The sequence below is a fragment of the Schistocerca gregaria genome, chromosome X (genome assembly GCF_023897955.1).
Source record: "Schistocerca gregaria isolate iqSchGreg1 chromosome X, iqSchGreg1.2, whole genome shotgun sequence".
Taxonomy (NCBI): Eukaryota; Metazoa; Arthropoda; class Insecta; order Orthoptera; family Acrididae; genus Schistocerca; species Schistocerca gregaria.
The window spans coordinates 436,523,488-436,538,171 of record NC_064931.1 but is presented as its reverse complement, the minus strand read 5'-3'; the positions used below and the strand labels follow the sequence as shown (position 1 = coordinate 436,538,171).

At 43.9% G+C, this 14,684-nt stretch overlaps 1 protein-coding gene across 1 annotated transcript in view; it reads left to right on the top strand.

Annotated features, from left to right (window-relative positions):
• Positions 1 to 14,684, top strand: part of LOC126298546 (uncharacterized) — a 439,384-nt gene that overhangs the window by 397,239 nt on the left and 27,461 nt on the right. Inside the window, exon 13 of the mRNA XM_049989905.1 lies at positions 9,034 to 9,174. Within this exon, the coding sequence (XP_049845862.1) occupies positions 9,034 to 9,174 (141 nt within the window). The remainder of the gene's footprint in view (positions 1 to 9,033; positions 9,175 to 14,684) is intronic.

Genomic DNA, 14,684 nt, shown 5'->3' with positions numbered 1-14,684 from the left:
TTGATTTTCACCATGTAATGATCTGACCCCATGTCTATTCCTCTAAGTACTTTAACATTTTAGATTTCTTTATGGTAATTTTTATCCATACAGACGTGATCTAATTGCCATTCCCCCTTTTTCCAATCTGGGTGTTTCCATGTCTTTAGTTTATTGGGTTTTCTCATAAAATAGGTCGATTTTGATATCATGTTATGGTTTCTACAGAATTCTACAAATCTTATTCCATTTTTATTGGTTCGTTTTTGAGCCGGCCATTTTCCTTTTATGTCTCTGTATCTCTTTTCATTGCCCAGTTGTGCATTGAAATCACCTATTAAAATTTTACTATGATTTTTGTTTATATTCGTCACTGTTTGATCTAGTAGGTCCCAGAATTCATCCGTCTCTTCTCTGGTTTTTCTCCTATTGTTTTTATCAGTCGTGGGAGCATGGGCATTAATTATTGTATAGATTTTATTTTATGCTTTTACTCTCAGTGTCAAGAGCCTAATAGATTGGGCCTGGAAATCTGTTATCGAATCAATTATTTTTAAGTTGACTATGAATCCTGTACCAAATTGTGGACAATTTTTCATCACTCTTTCTCCCGGGATGCCTTTGTATATTCTATAACCTTGAGATTCCATGGGCACCTGGTCCGAATTGCTCATCTCTTGTAGTCCTGCTATTAGGATCCCTTGTTTGTCTAGTTCATTAGTTAGAATTTTCAATTTTCCTACTTGTGCCAGGGAGTTAATGTTAAATGTTGCTAAATAATTTATTTGTTTCATTTTTAATTTCTGTTTCGGTCTTTGGTCTGTCTTGGTTATTTCTAGATGCTCCGACTCATCCAACTTATCTTTTAAGTGACTGCCCACCGTATCCGAGTGCAGTCTTCCTTGGGTAGTGCCAAGCGGTGGAGATTTTCTTAAAAGATTTCCGTCCATATTTGACTATCGAAGGCATTTAGCCTTGGATGTAGCAAGTTCCGAATTACAACTATGGTTGTGAACCATAGAGGTTGAGTGTTTGGTCCGTGAGAGCTATTTTATTTAACTCATATCCACCGGCAAGCCGGTGAGGACACCCCTATCCACCATCCGCGGACGCGTCACGTCGGAGTATCACCTGTCCGCCTGCTACGACACCGTAGTAGGTCCGTTTCTAATATTGTGTTATAATTTTGTGTATTGACTCGTTCCATGACCATGGAGACTTCTCCTTAATTTGGTCCCACGGAACATTAAATAAATAAACGCCTGTTGCAGTATGTAGTACTTTTACCATGGATGGGTCACTACCAACAGGTAAGGGGACAGACTGGAGAAGGTGAATGTGGGTTAAGTTGTCATCGGGGGACCTGGCTCATTCACAGAAGATACATACATTATCTGGCTGCATAACAAAAAACACTTTAGAGTCACAAATAAAACCTGTGTTGACATTCACTACCCCTCCCATATACGGATCGACAGGATCTCCACACGAGTCGGCGGTGGCAACATCACCCGTTCCGAGGCTGGCCCCTGATACGGTTCTGAATCCTAACAAGGGAGAGGTGGGGGGCTACCTATAGGAGGGGGAGTCATCACACACATCACTCTCTATGGGAATGTCACACGCACCTGTAGCACTGTCTCACGATTGGGAGTGGGTAATGTCACAAGTGCGGGAATAGGCGACACTCATCTGCGGACTGTCGGTAGATGCCTCGTGTGAGGCGAGTGTAGCAGGGGATCATGGCTGACTGGGTGGGGTATCAAGCAGTTCTCCCAGAGACCATGTGAGTTTGAGGTGGCAGACAGATACCGTTTGAGGTGTGCCATTAATAAGCACCTCAAATATGCTGGTACGCCATGATACGACTCTGTGCGGGCCCGAGTATGGAGGTCTGAGTGCCGGTCGAACAGTCTCATAGCGCACCATGAAGTGAGTGCACAATGCCAAGTCCTTATGCAGAAATACAGCAGGGGGTGAATGCGGTTAAGGTGGAGGCACGCGAATGTTAGCGATTAACTCCTTAACATGCCCCACGAATGTTGAGTCGCAGCTTTGATCTGGAGGGAGTGAAGGCTCGACTATCTCTGCCGGGAGTGTGAGGGGTTCTCTGTACAGTACTTCTGCGAGGGATGCACCAAGGTCCTCTTTGTAAGTGGTCTGAATGCCTAACATTACCCATGGTAAGGTGTCGGCCCACTCACCTCCAAGGCACATCAGGGAAGCTTTAAGTGTTCGGTGCCAGCGTTCGACAAGCCCATTGCTCTGGGGATGGTATGCTGTATTCCTAAATCATTTCACCCCACTCAGTTCACAAAGCTGTTGGAAGAGGGTGGACTTGAATTAGTGGCACTGGTCAGTGGTGATAGAAACCGGGCAGCTCAAGCACGAGACCCACATTAATAAAAGGGCTCGGGCTACTGCATCAGCTGTGGTAGTAGTGAGAGGAATTACCTCTACCTAGCGGGTAAACCTGTCAATGGTGGACAGTATGTAACAGAAAGGGACCAAGAGAGGTAAGGGCCTGACAATATCGATGTGTATGTGCTGGAATCTTCTTTTTGCCACATCGAACGTACCCATGGGGGGCCACACACGTTCGTGCCCAACTGCGACATTGTTTTATCATCCCAGGCCAAGCGAAACACTCACATACCAGATGTGTGGTGGCATGAATGCCAGGGTGTGCCAAGTCGTGGATACTATTAAAAACGTCCCAGCAGAGAGGTGCCGGAATCACTGGACGTATGCGTCCTGTTGAAATGTCACACAAGATGGGTGATGAAAACCCAGGAAGTATCCTTAACTCTAGTCCTGTTTTAACATCAGAGTGCAATGTGGTGAGTTCAGTATCCTCTGTCTGCAATTTAGGGAGTTCACTGAGGTCCAGTTGTGAAGATAAAACCAATGTGGTGAGTTCAGTATCCTCTGTCTGCAATTTAGGGAGTTCACTGAGGTCCAGTTGTGAAGATAAAACCAACACACGAGATAGAAAATTGGCGATGACATTGTCTGCCCCTCTGACGTAACATATGTCATTCATAAACTGACATATGAGGTCCATATGATGAAAACGTCTTGCGAACGAGTCCTTGCCCGGGTTACGGCAATCGTATACCAATGGCTCGTGGTCGGTAATTACCATGAGATGGCGACCTTCGATATCATCCTGGAAATATTTGATAGCAGCATAAATAGCAAACAGTTCCCGGTCAAAGGTCAACCACTTACATTGGGAAGTGGACAGTTTGTGGGAGAAAAATCTGAGTGGCCATACCACAGAACTCACGGATTGCTGAAGTACCGCCCCCACTGCTGTATCACTCGTGTCTGTAGGAAGCGAGATGGGAGCATCAGGAATGGGGTGAGCGAGCGTAATGGCTGTCTATAAGGCTGACTTTAGGTTATCGAATGCGCAACACATATCTGGAGTCCACATGACCACCCGAGACCCTGAAGTGTTTTTTCCTGTGAGATTATCTGTCAGTGGGTCTTGTATTTCAGCGGTGTGGGGGATGTGTTTGCAGTAGTAATTTACCATTCCAAGGAAGCGGTGGAGGCCCTGAAAATCTTTAGGCAAAGGCACCGTACTAATGGCCCCGACCCATTCGGGTATGGGGTGGATGCTGCCAGTAGGAACCCTGTGACCCAGAAAAGTGACACTAGTGCAGCGGAGTTGTGACTTATCATTGTTCACTGTGACACAATTTGCTTTTAATAGTTGGAACACTGTATTTAAATGTAGTTCATGTTCCTCGAGGGAGGAAGAAAAAATTAACGAGTTGTCCAGGTAGGCATATGCGAAGTCCAGTTCCCTGACCAATGAGTCGATGAACCGTTGCCACGTCTGTGCAGCATTTTTAAGGCCGAACAGCATAAACAAATTCTCGAACAATCAAAACGGGGTGATGATAGCGGTTTTTTCAACATCCTCCATTGCCATTGGCAGTTGGTGATACACCATGTGACAGTTGATTACACTGAAAATTTGTACCCCGTGCAGTTTGGAAGCAAAGTCTTGAATATTTGGGATGGGATAACTATCTAGAATTGTTCTGGTGTTAAGTGCCCGATAATCACCGCAGAGGTGGAAAGTGTCATCTTTCTTGGGTACCAAATGAATGGGTGATGACCAACTACCAGAAGAATCGTGAATAGTCTTATTATCTAAAAGTTCCTGAATAACAGCTTTGGCATGTTTAAGTTTTTTCCAGATTTAAACGCCTAGCCTTTCCACATACTGTATTGATTCTGTGGACAGTACCGTTGTTGATGGCGAACACCGATGAGGATGATGGGCCTGCACCAGATGCACTATAACTAACCTGTAATGCACACGCCTGTGTGTCCCAGGCCGGTGGGGCAGCAGCTGTGGTGGTGATCCACTAGTAGCCCTTGTCGTAGAGCTTGGTGGGGTACTTGGTTGCGGCGCGGGCACAGCTTCTGTCCGGCAGTAGAAACGTCACGTGATGTCAGCGACAGGTGCGAGGAATCAGTGCAGGGGTTGGGGGTGTGGCCATGTGTGACAGCTGGGTGACCTACTTACAACTGTCCGTGAGCTTGGCTTGCATGGCGGCGATGCGTAGGTGAAGGGCTTCATTGCTGTCTCAAAGTTCGTCATTCTGTGATCTAAGAGAGAGCACTGCAACAGCAGTTTCAGCTACCTTACACAATAGAGTGGCGCTCTCAGATGAGAGGGAAGAGATACCTGAACCGGTGGTACTGTCTATCGAGCTAATGGTTCGTGTACCTCATTGTAGGTTGGGTGACAGTGCATGGGCTAGGAGAAAATCTACCCCGAGCACGGGTTCGTCCACCTCTGCAATAGTGAAAGTCCACGGTAAGGAGGTGTTAACGTCCTGCAGTTTAAGGCTTAAATTAGTTATTCCGTGACATTGAATCGTGGACTTATCGGCAGCTCAAAGCAGGGGGCAAGGCTGACACTCAAATTCAATACCTGCGGGCAAAGGTATCACACTAACCTTGGCCCCCATGTTGACTAGAAATGAAAGGTGAGACACTGCATCTTTCACATGCAAGCGTCTTGGTGCATGGGGTGAAGCAGTATTAAGTGACAGGCATCTGTGCGGTGCAACGCGACCCGTAGCACCTGAATTGGGTCACATTATTAGTTTGGGAACATACATGGAGAACGACTCTTCTTAACCACATCACCAAAGCGGGAATGGAAATAACACCAACTGGGATGGCGCGTGGCGTCGTTCGTCATGCTAGCTGAGGTCAAAGTGGCAGTGGAGGGGCGGGGTCTTGTTTGCAGGTTCCTCCGGTGGCGGCGTTGCAGTAGTACTGGTGTGAGAGGAGTTACGACGAAGGCTGCCAGGTGGTATTGGATCTGTACGCATATGTGGAGTGAGTCGTGCATACTCTGTACCACACGATGGAAGCTGCAGTGCAGGTGTGCAACCTCTGAGGCCGCAGTATGCGGGGCAGGCAGAATGTTGTATACCTGGTCTGCGATCTTCAGTTTGGCATCTACTGAGGCTGAAGTCACATGGAGAAGTTGAATTTGAACTTCCGGAGGAAGTTTGAGCAACCAGATGGACCAAAGTGTAACATCTAGCATGTGATGTGTGTCTATCATGGCGCGGAGATGATGCCAGAGCTGCGGCGGGGATCTGGAACCCAGCAATTTGTGACTGCTGAGGCAGATAGCTTCCTTTGTCGATGTGGACAGTCGCTCGAGGATGATGCTTCGGGTGAATGCATATTTGTCCATAGTGGGAGGCGAAGCCACAATATCGCAGATCAGGTCCAGTTCTTCATGGAGGTGACATAGTAGGCAAAGGAACTTCGAACTGTCGTCGGCGATGCCGTGTAGCTGCAGGACGTGGTCGACCAAGGCAAACCATATGTGTGGGTGGTCCTTGCAAAGGGGTGGTAGCTTCGGCCAATGGATGGGGAAGTCATGACATAACTGTTTATTAGAAACTGTCACTCCCTGTCCATAGTTCTGCAGCCTAATTGGCTCGGGTGCAGTAGCGGTGTACCAGCTTCCAACACTGTCTGTAGCACGCAATAAGGTAGGCGCAGCTGGCTCAACCTCGGTCGAGAAATCAGCAAATCATGCGCTCGATGAAGTAACGCCAACAGGTGTAGAATGAACCGGCACAGTAGAGTCGACCGTAGTCGATTGATGTGCAGAGAATGATGGAGTACAGTTTCCAGGCCCCTCACCTACAGGTGCATTGAAAATTTTAAAATCAACTAATGTTTGTTGAACACACGCGGTAGATGTGGCAGGAATGGCGTGTGCCACTGGAAACACTCGTAAAGTGGACGCAGGTAGTGTGGGGGGGATAGGGGGGGTAGGGGGGGGGGAGGGGCCTGTTGCAAGCTGTAGGGTTCCTGGATAGACATGAAATTTCCCGTCTTGGGTGTCCGGCTTGATTTGTACCACCACTGGTTCGGGTGGAAAGTTCACACTGGCACTTGGGAAACCCGCAGACATAGTCACTGGGGTTTGAGCACATTGTGTCAGCCATTGTTGAGCACTCGGAACACGTGGAAAGTTCATACTCAACGTAAAATATTCCTATTCAAAGTTTTGTGCATGAAAAACGTTCTGTCGGAACGGAACACTGCCACACAACTACTGATTCACGTACGATAAAGGAAAGTTGTTGTTCATACCTGATGCCGGTACACGTGGCTGTGGGAATGCAGAAGCACTGTCCTGTTGCAAATTGCTAGTAGGTGTTTTTCGAAACTGTGTTGAACTATTACAAACACACGGTGGATAATTAGAAAACCCTGCCGAAGCATCCATTGGGAAACTTAGTTGGCACATGTGCGGTGTGGTGGGTGGCAAGTGATCCATTGTGTACTGCTCGATAGTGCAAAAGTTCGTTGTAGCACTTGCAAACAAAATTCGTGGTCACCAGTATGGGTTTTAGTGTTGTAAGACTGCAGGATCCAATGATGCACACTGTACCACATGTAATTAACACTATTTTATTACTCGGAAGCACACATATACAGTTAAAAACATTCTTGGTCACTCTCTATGTGTGTAAACTTTTGCGTGCGGCCACAGACTGCCACAAAGAACTTGGCAAAACAAAGATATTACACGCAACTTGATGGATAGTCACCACAATCTTATTGAGGAGAGAGATAGGATGTGGTGGAGGACTCTGGGGGATGAGGGTCCCAAGAGGAGGGTAGGGGGTGGGGTGGGTGACATTGAATGTACCATGCTAAATTGCCTCAGCCATAACCTGACACTCCTCTCAAGGTCAAGTGTAAGCTGATACTCCCCTTATCAGTGACCCTGAAAACTATATCAAGGTCATCTCGTATGCTCGCTAGATAAATACTACAGTGCATATGGAAAAGCTCTCTAAACATCTGACATAGGAACTTCTGACCTGCAGTGATTAATAAAGGCAGTGATTCTAAGCACCAATCTATGGACAGAGTAAGCAACACTTGTTGTGTCTCTTTCAAAGCCACCATCTTGCCATTTGCTTTCAGATGATCAAACCACCACCACCACCACCACCACCACCACCACCACCGCCACAACCACAACAGAAACACAAGTGATTTTCAACAAAAAGAAATAAAATATAGCATCCATGCTGCCTCCACCTGATCCTGATAGCTGCAGTGTACATAATTACTCTGTGACACAATTATGCTATGGTCTGCAAAGCAAACAGTTCATCAGGAGTTCATAGTTCATCATCTGTCTCTTTCACTCCTATACTCATTAATTATATTTAATAATGTGTGTCAGACTTGCATTGAGCATCTAGGTAGGGCTTAATAAGGCATTTCTCCAGCATGACTAATTTTGTTTGTGTTGCTATATGATCACAATCAGAAAACTCTTTATCTTATCCTTAGATTATATGTGTGTGCCTTTTCCACCTAGTGGTTTCAACCTACGTCCAGCATTTGTCTCACTCCACAATTTTTACACACCACACTTCCCTTCATTACCAAAGTGACAATTCATTCATGTCTCAAGTTGTGTCCTATAACTGATCCCCTCTTTCAGCAACATTGTGTCATAAATTTCTTTTTCATCAGTTTGATTCTGTACCTCTTCATTATTTACTCGATCTAACCATCTAATCTTCAACATTCTTCAGTAGCAACATATTTCAAAATCTCTCTTCTTTCTTTAATTAATTGATTCATTCTTTCATCGTGTTCCATAGATCCCATGAAGGAGGAGAGCCTTCAGGGGTGCAGAAGAAGTCACAGCATACAACAACAAAAGACAAGGAAATTGTAGAAACTTAAGATTCATAGTGCAGTAGCCATAAATTAGTATTATACTGCTTAATGCTGTTCATGCTTCTGCCACAACAGAGGCTGCTCCCAAGGGCATAACACATAGTACTAAGCTTCTTGATTACTTTATCTCAATGTTGAGTTCGCTTTAAATTAATAAACATAATTAATAACAAAAGACAGAAAGAATTACTAAGCTACACTACTGTTGCTCAATATCTTGCAACATCAATTGTGCTCAAAGTCACAAGTAGAAGATCTACTTCTGTGCAAATGCAGGGCATAGTTGACTGACCAGTAGGTGTTCCATCGTGTGTTGTTCTCTGCAGTCACAGTTGGTATCCACAGGGAAGTGTCATTTCCAGAGGTTACTCCTGGATCTTCCAACTTCACATCAAAGGTGGCTGAATGACCTCTACCTGGTCCAATTCTATTCATGCCCAGGTGGGAGGGTTTCTGAAGGTGATGGCCAGGTTGAATCTCCTCAAGTTGAGAGATCCAAAGTTGGCTCCTAGCTGTAGCTGCTGCTGTTTGCATAATTGAAGTAGTCATCAGGAAATGTGTTCTGGACCTCAACCTCAGAGTTTTTGTGATAAGCCTGATTAGTTCTCTATGCATTGGCAGATACTTCATGAAGGTTACCTGGTGGCATATGCCTGTGAGCTGGTAGAGTATCAACCCAAAGAATTTTACACACGGTGCTTCATTCAGAGTAAGGCAATCAATGACTAATGCTGGTGATTTAGTAGCAATATAGTTGTGACTGACAGTGTTTTTTCCTGATATTTTCAGATTTCTGAAGATGTCCATGGATCCTGAAGCAATAAACTTAACAGCCATAAACATAGTGCAGTCCATGGATTCCGTTCTGTCATTACCATCACAAGCAGCTTTTGATGCTGCACACAGACTGGTTCAGGAGTTCATGAGCAAGTGAGTACCTCATTCATAACATAAAGCAGTACCCTTACTGCCCCATTTCTGGCAGCAGCAAACATAAACTACAATTTATATGATATTGCAGTGTTTATGTTGTTAAGAAGAATGAAGATATGTTCCTTTGGACATTTATGCAAGCCATTATGAAATACAGGAAATGTATTTGCAGTTGTGAATATAAACAACCAGCAGCTGTATAATGGAATGACAACAATGAAAATTTGTGCCAGACTGGGACTCAAACCTGGATTTCCTGCTTACATGAGCACCCATGTTAACCACTTTTGATACAGTATCCAGCAATAATTCACAGCCAGACCCAAACTTCCATACGTCAGCATTCCTGCGTCACAACCCATATGCACCACATATGTACACATATTATGTAATTCCCATACAGGCACTGACATTTCAATTGAAAGTCACTGCCATATATTGGCAGTTCCTAGATAACAGAACGCAGCACGTCATTCTCAATGGAGAGAAGTCTTCCGAAGTAAGAGTGATTTCAGGTGTGCCGCAGGGGAGTGTCATAGGACCGTTGCTATTCACAATATACATAAATGACCTGGTGGATGACATCGGAAGTTCAATGAGGCTATTTGCAGATGATGCTGTGGTGTATCGAGAGGTTGCAACAATGGAAAATTGTACTGAAATGCAGGAGGATCTGCAGCGAATTGACGCATGGTGCACGGAATGGCAATTGAATCTCAATGTAGCGAAGTGTAATGTGATGCGAATACATAGAAAGATAGGTCCCTTATCATTTAGCTACAAAATAGCAGGTCAGCAACTGGAAGCAGTTAATTCCATAAATTATCTGGGAGTACGCATTAGGAGTGATTTAAAATGGAATGATCATATAAAGTTGATCGTCGGTAAAGCAGATGCCAGACTGAGATTCATTGGAAGAATCCTAAGGAAATGCAATCCGACAACAAAGGAAGTAGGTTACAGTACGCTTGTTCGCCCAATGCTTGAATACTGCTCAGCAGTGTGGGATCCGCACCAGGTAGGGTTGATAGAAGAGATAGAGAAGATCCAACGGAGAGCAGCGCGCTTCGTTACAGGATCATTTAGTAATTGCGAAAGCGTTACGGAGATGATAGATAAACTCCAGTGGAAGACTCTGCAGGAGAGACGCTCAGTAGCTCGGTACGGGCTTTTGTTGAAGTTTCGAGAACATACCTTCACCGAAGAGTCAAGCAGTATATTGCTCCCTCCTACGTATATCTCGCGAAGAGACCATGAGGATAAAATCAGAGAGATTAGAGCCCACACAGAAGCATACCGACAATCCTTCTTTCCACGTACAATACGAGACTGGAATAGAAGGGAGAACCGATAGAGGTACTCAGGGTACCCTCCGCCACACACCGTCAGGTGGCTTGCGGAGTACGGATGTAGATGTAGATGTAGATAAATATGATATTGCAGTGCCTGTGTTGTTAAGAGGTACCATGCATGTGCAAAGAAACAGACTCTGCAGCAACTATAGCCATTATGAAACATGTGAAATGTATGAAATGTCCTCCCCTGCATGGGAATTAATAATGTGTGTACGACTACAGGTTGTCGCACAGGTACTCCAAGATATGGAAGTTTTGGTTTGGCTGTAAGTCGTGCACAGACGGCCAAAGAGGATAAGGTGACCACTAGCATAAAGCAGGAAATCCGGGTTCAAGTCCTAATGTAGCACAATTTGCATTGTTGTCATCCCTTATACAGCTAATGGTTGTTTTTATTCACAATTACGAACACATTTCATTGTTATAATTTATTTTTATTTAAAAACTAAATCTTCATTATTAAATCTAATTTTCTGTGACTGCATGTCATTACAATTGTGTCCAAAAATTAAGCATAATCAAGAAGTGGGATGGCTTTTCCTGGGCTGGACATCACAAAGGCTAAAAATAAGATCAAGTATAATTAGAGTACAAAGCAGAGCCTATATAATTAGTGAGATTCTGAAACAAAAAATACACACTTAACAAAGGTGCTCAACTAGTCTTTTGTTTCAATATATTGTTTTGGAAATGCATTGACATGATTTGTAGGGTGAACAAGTTGCAAAATTTAACTAAAAGTTGTCCAGTTTTGTTAATTTATGAACTAAGTAATTTCCAGCTGTGATCCTGTATTACTTTTTTTCAGTTAACAGGGCATTATAGTCTTTCATCTGTGTCTGGACCAGATTTTGTGGAATTATAGACACTGTTTACAGGTTATATTAGCTCTCTCTTCATCTCTTCTATTGTCTTCATTGGCTACCATGTGGCATTTTTCAATGAAAATATTTTGCTAGCATACCTTATAGCAATTGTAATTAATATTTCAGTTGCAATACTGGTAGGCTATTTCTTTGATACTGACAGTATTTTTGAAGATTTGTTTATCCATTTACTTTTGAAGAATCTATGGTTGCCAAAACCCATTTCATTTTCATTTGAAAATCTTGTTTCTTGTAATTACTTGAATATTTTACTCTTTTCAGGTTTTCTTTGGGTTATATAATATTCCTGTTCATAAGAGTCAATTTATCTTCAGTCTTCTAAAAAAAACTTTGTTTTTGGATCTCCATTCCTCACTGTTGTGTGTCATTCCAGACTTCCAGAACCTGAATCTCCGTTATCAAGAACAGTGGATTGATTACCTCAGTGAGTACTGAAGTGATTTCTGCCATGCTTCATTATTCTTGATTCTCAGTGGTTTGGATCAAAGTGCAACTTTAGTACTAGAGCAGTTAGTTCCATGACATATTGTCCTAACTGCACCTTTGCTGAGCAGGCACTGATGACATGCTACTCACTGTTACATGGGTTTAGGTAAACAATGAAATGGTTCTTCCAGCTTTCCACTGAGCTCCTTATGCAACAAAAGGCACTGGTCAGTTTTGCCTGCACACCATAATAGACAGTGGCCCTCAGAGAATGCTATCAGCTGGACTGCCAGCCTTCAGTTTCTTTAAAAGTTTTTCTGCATATGACTACTACAGCAGTATATTTGTTGAAGGACATTGTGATGGTTCTGGCTTGGCTGTTGCTTACAGATATTTAACTTATTAATTTTGTGGTATTAGCCAAAAGCAGCCTCACAGGCCATTCTCAAGTGCTTCAGGTGCCAACATGTAATATTTTTGAGTATTTAGCAGTGGACATGGCAGTTTCCAAAGCAAGCACGTATACAAATTTAAAACAGAATATTCACTGAACAGGACAATAGTTTCTATGATGACCGCTACTATATTCAGAAAAACATTCTGTTTTAAATTTGATACCTTCACATATAGGTGCTCACTTTCAGAAATGCAGTGTCTGCTGCTAAGTAATAAAACACATGGGACAGATGCAGATATGGAAACATTGCAAGGAATGTATGCTTGGGGATAAACACAGATGTTAGTCAGGCACACTGTGTTACTTTATTTGACTATGAATGGCATATTTGCAACATCGTCAATATGTTGCAAGTGTCAGTTGTGGCCAGGGAAGTGTTCTGTGTAGTTGTGAATGAATTATGTCAGAGCTAAATGAATTCAAATATGGGCCAACTGTTGGCGCTCATATGGTGGGTACTTCCATAGCCAAGGGAGTGGATGTGTTTGATGTTTCAAGAGGCACTGTATCAAAGATTTATACTGCATGCAGGAAAAGCAGAAGAAGATCATGTGTTATGTTACAATGCCAATGAAAGTGTGTGTTGTGTGACCATGACAGATGGTCACTTAAGAGGATTGTGACAGAAATAAAGAGGATGGCAGCTGCAGAAGTCACATCAGAAATGAAATCATACTCATGAACCCTGGTAGCACTAAATCAAACCAAAGGGAGCTCCATAGGCTGGGAATTGATAGATGGGCTGGAATTCCAAAAGCACTGATCAGTGATGCAAATGCCCATAAAAGGACAAGGTGGTGCCAAAACTATAAAACCTGGACTATGGAGCAGTGGAAGCAAGTCATTTGGTCATATGAGTCTTGTTTCATCCAGTTTCCAACTTCTGCTCCAGTTTACATTCCAAGAGTGAGACATGGCAGGGGTTCAGTGATGATTTAGGCAGTCATATCATAATGCTGAATTGGTCTGTCATTACTCTTCAAGGTGTCGTAAGCCTTCACCAAATCAAAGAACACAGCCGCGGTCGGGCACTTCCGCAAGAAGTTATTCATAATGAAGGTCGACAAGGTAACCAGATGGTCAACAGCAGAGCGGAATCCACTGTATGCTTAAATTTGTTGACAGCACACAGGTACCTCAGTGGAGTTGCAATGATACTCATCATTGGTGCTCATGTGATGGCAAGGAGACCCCAGTCGACAGTGCTCAAAGAACATCCTAAGACTATGCTTAAATCAGCCAGCAGCACTGTGAGAAGGAAGGTAGCATTACTGTCATGGATTGTGTGACCATTTTAGCTGATTAGGTCAATCCCATGGTACAATTTTTGTTCCACAATGGTACTGCTGTGTTCCAAAATGACAGAGCTTCTGTTCAAACAGTTTGCATCATCCAGGACTAGTTTTATGAGAATGAGAATGAATTGTTGCAACTCCCCTGGCCACCACCATCTGTAATAGAGTGAAGAAAAAGTGTTGAGGTTTGACAATGACCTTCCAGTTCTGTCAAAGATATCAGAGGACTTGGCAAAAGGATAATGGGAATGTAGTGTGAGAGGGCGGGCATTCTCTGCACCATGCATACGTGGGGCCTTCGTGGTCACCTCCCTCTTTTTATTCCTGCCTTTTTAATGGATCGACAGTTCAGGGTACCTGTGGGTTCTGTTCTGTCCGACACCTTTCGCCAGGGGAATGGGGTGCCACAGGGCTCAGTTTCGAGCGTCGCTCTCTTCGCCATAGCAATCAATCCAATAATGGATTGCCTCCCAGCTGATGTATCAGGCTCCCTTTTTGTGGACGACTTTACCATCTATTGTAGCGTGCAGCGTACATGTTTCCTGGAGTGCTATCTTCAGCGTTATCTTGACCATCTTTACTCCTGGAGTGTCGCCAGGTCACCACAGTCATCATATCTCAATATTATTGACCATTTATGGTCTACTTTGGAGAGACGGGTATGTGGTCATCATCCACTCCATCATCATTACCTGAACTTGCTGCTATTTTGCTGGAAGAATGGCATAAAATCCTCTTGTAGAATGTACAGGAGTTGTATTCATCCATTCCAAGATGACTGTTATAATGTCAAGTACATCGGCCCCACAGAATGCCACCCCAAAACATCAGGGAACCTCCACCTTGCTGCACTCACTGGACAGTATGTCCATGGTGTTCAGCCTGACCGGGTTGCCTTCAAACACATCTCCAATGAATGTCTGGTTGAAGGCATATGCAACACTCATTGGTGAAGAGAATGTGATGCCAATCCTGAGTGGTCAATTTGTCATGTGTTGGGCCCAACTGTACTGCGCTGCATGGTGTCATGGTTGCAAATATGGACCTTGCCATGGATGTCGAGAGTGAAGTAGCACATCATGCAGTC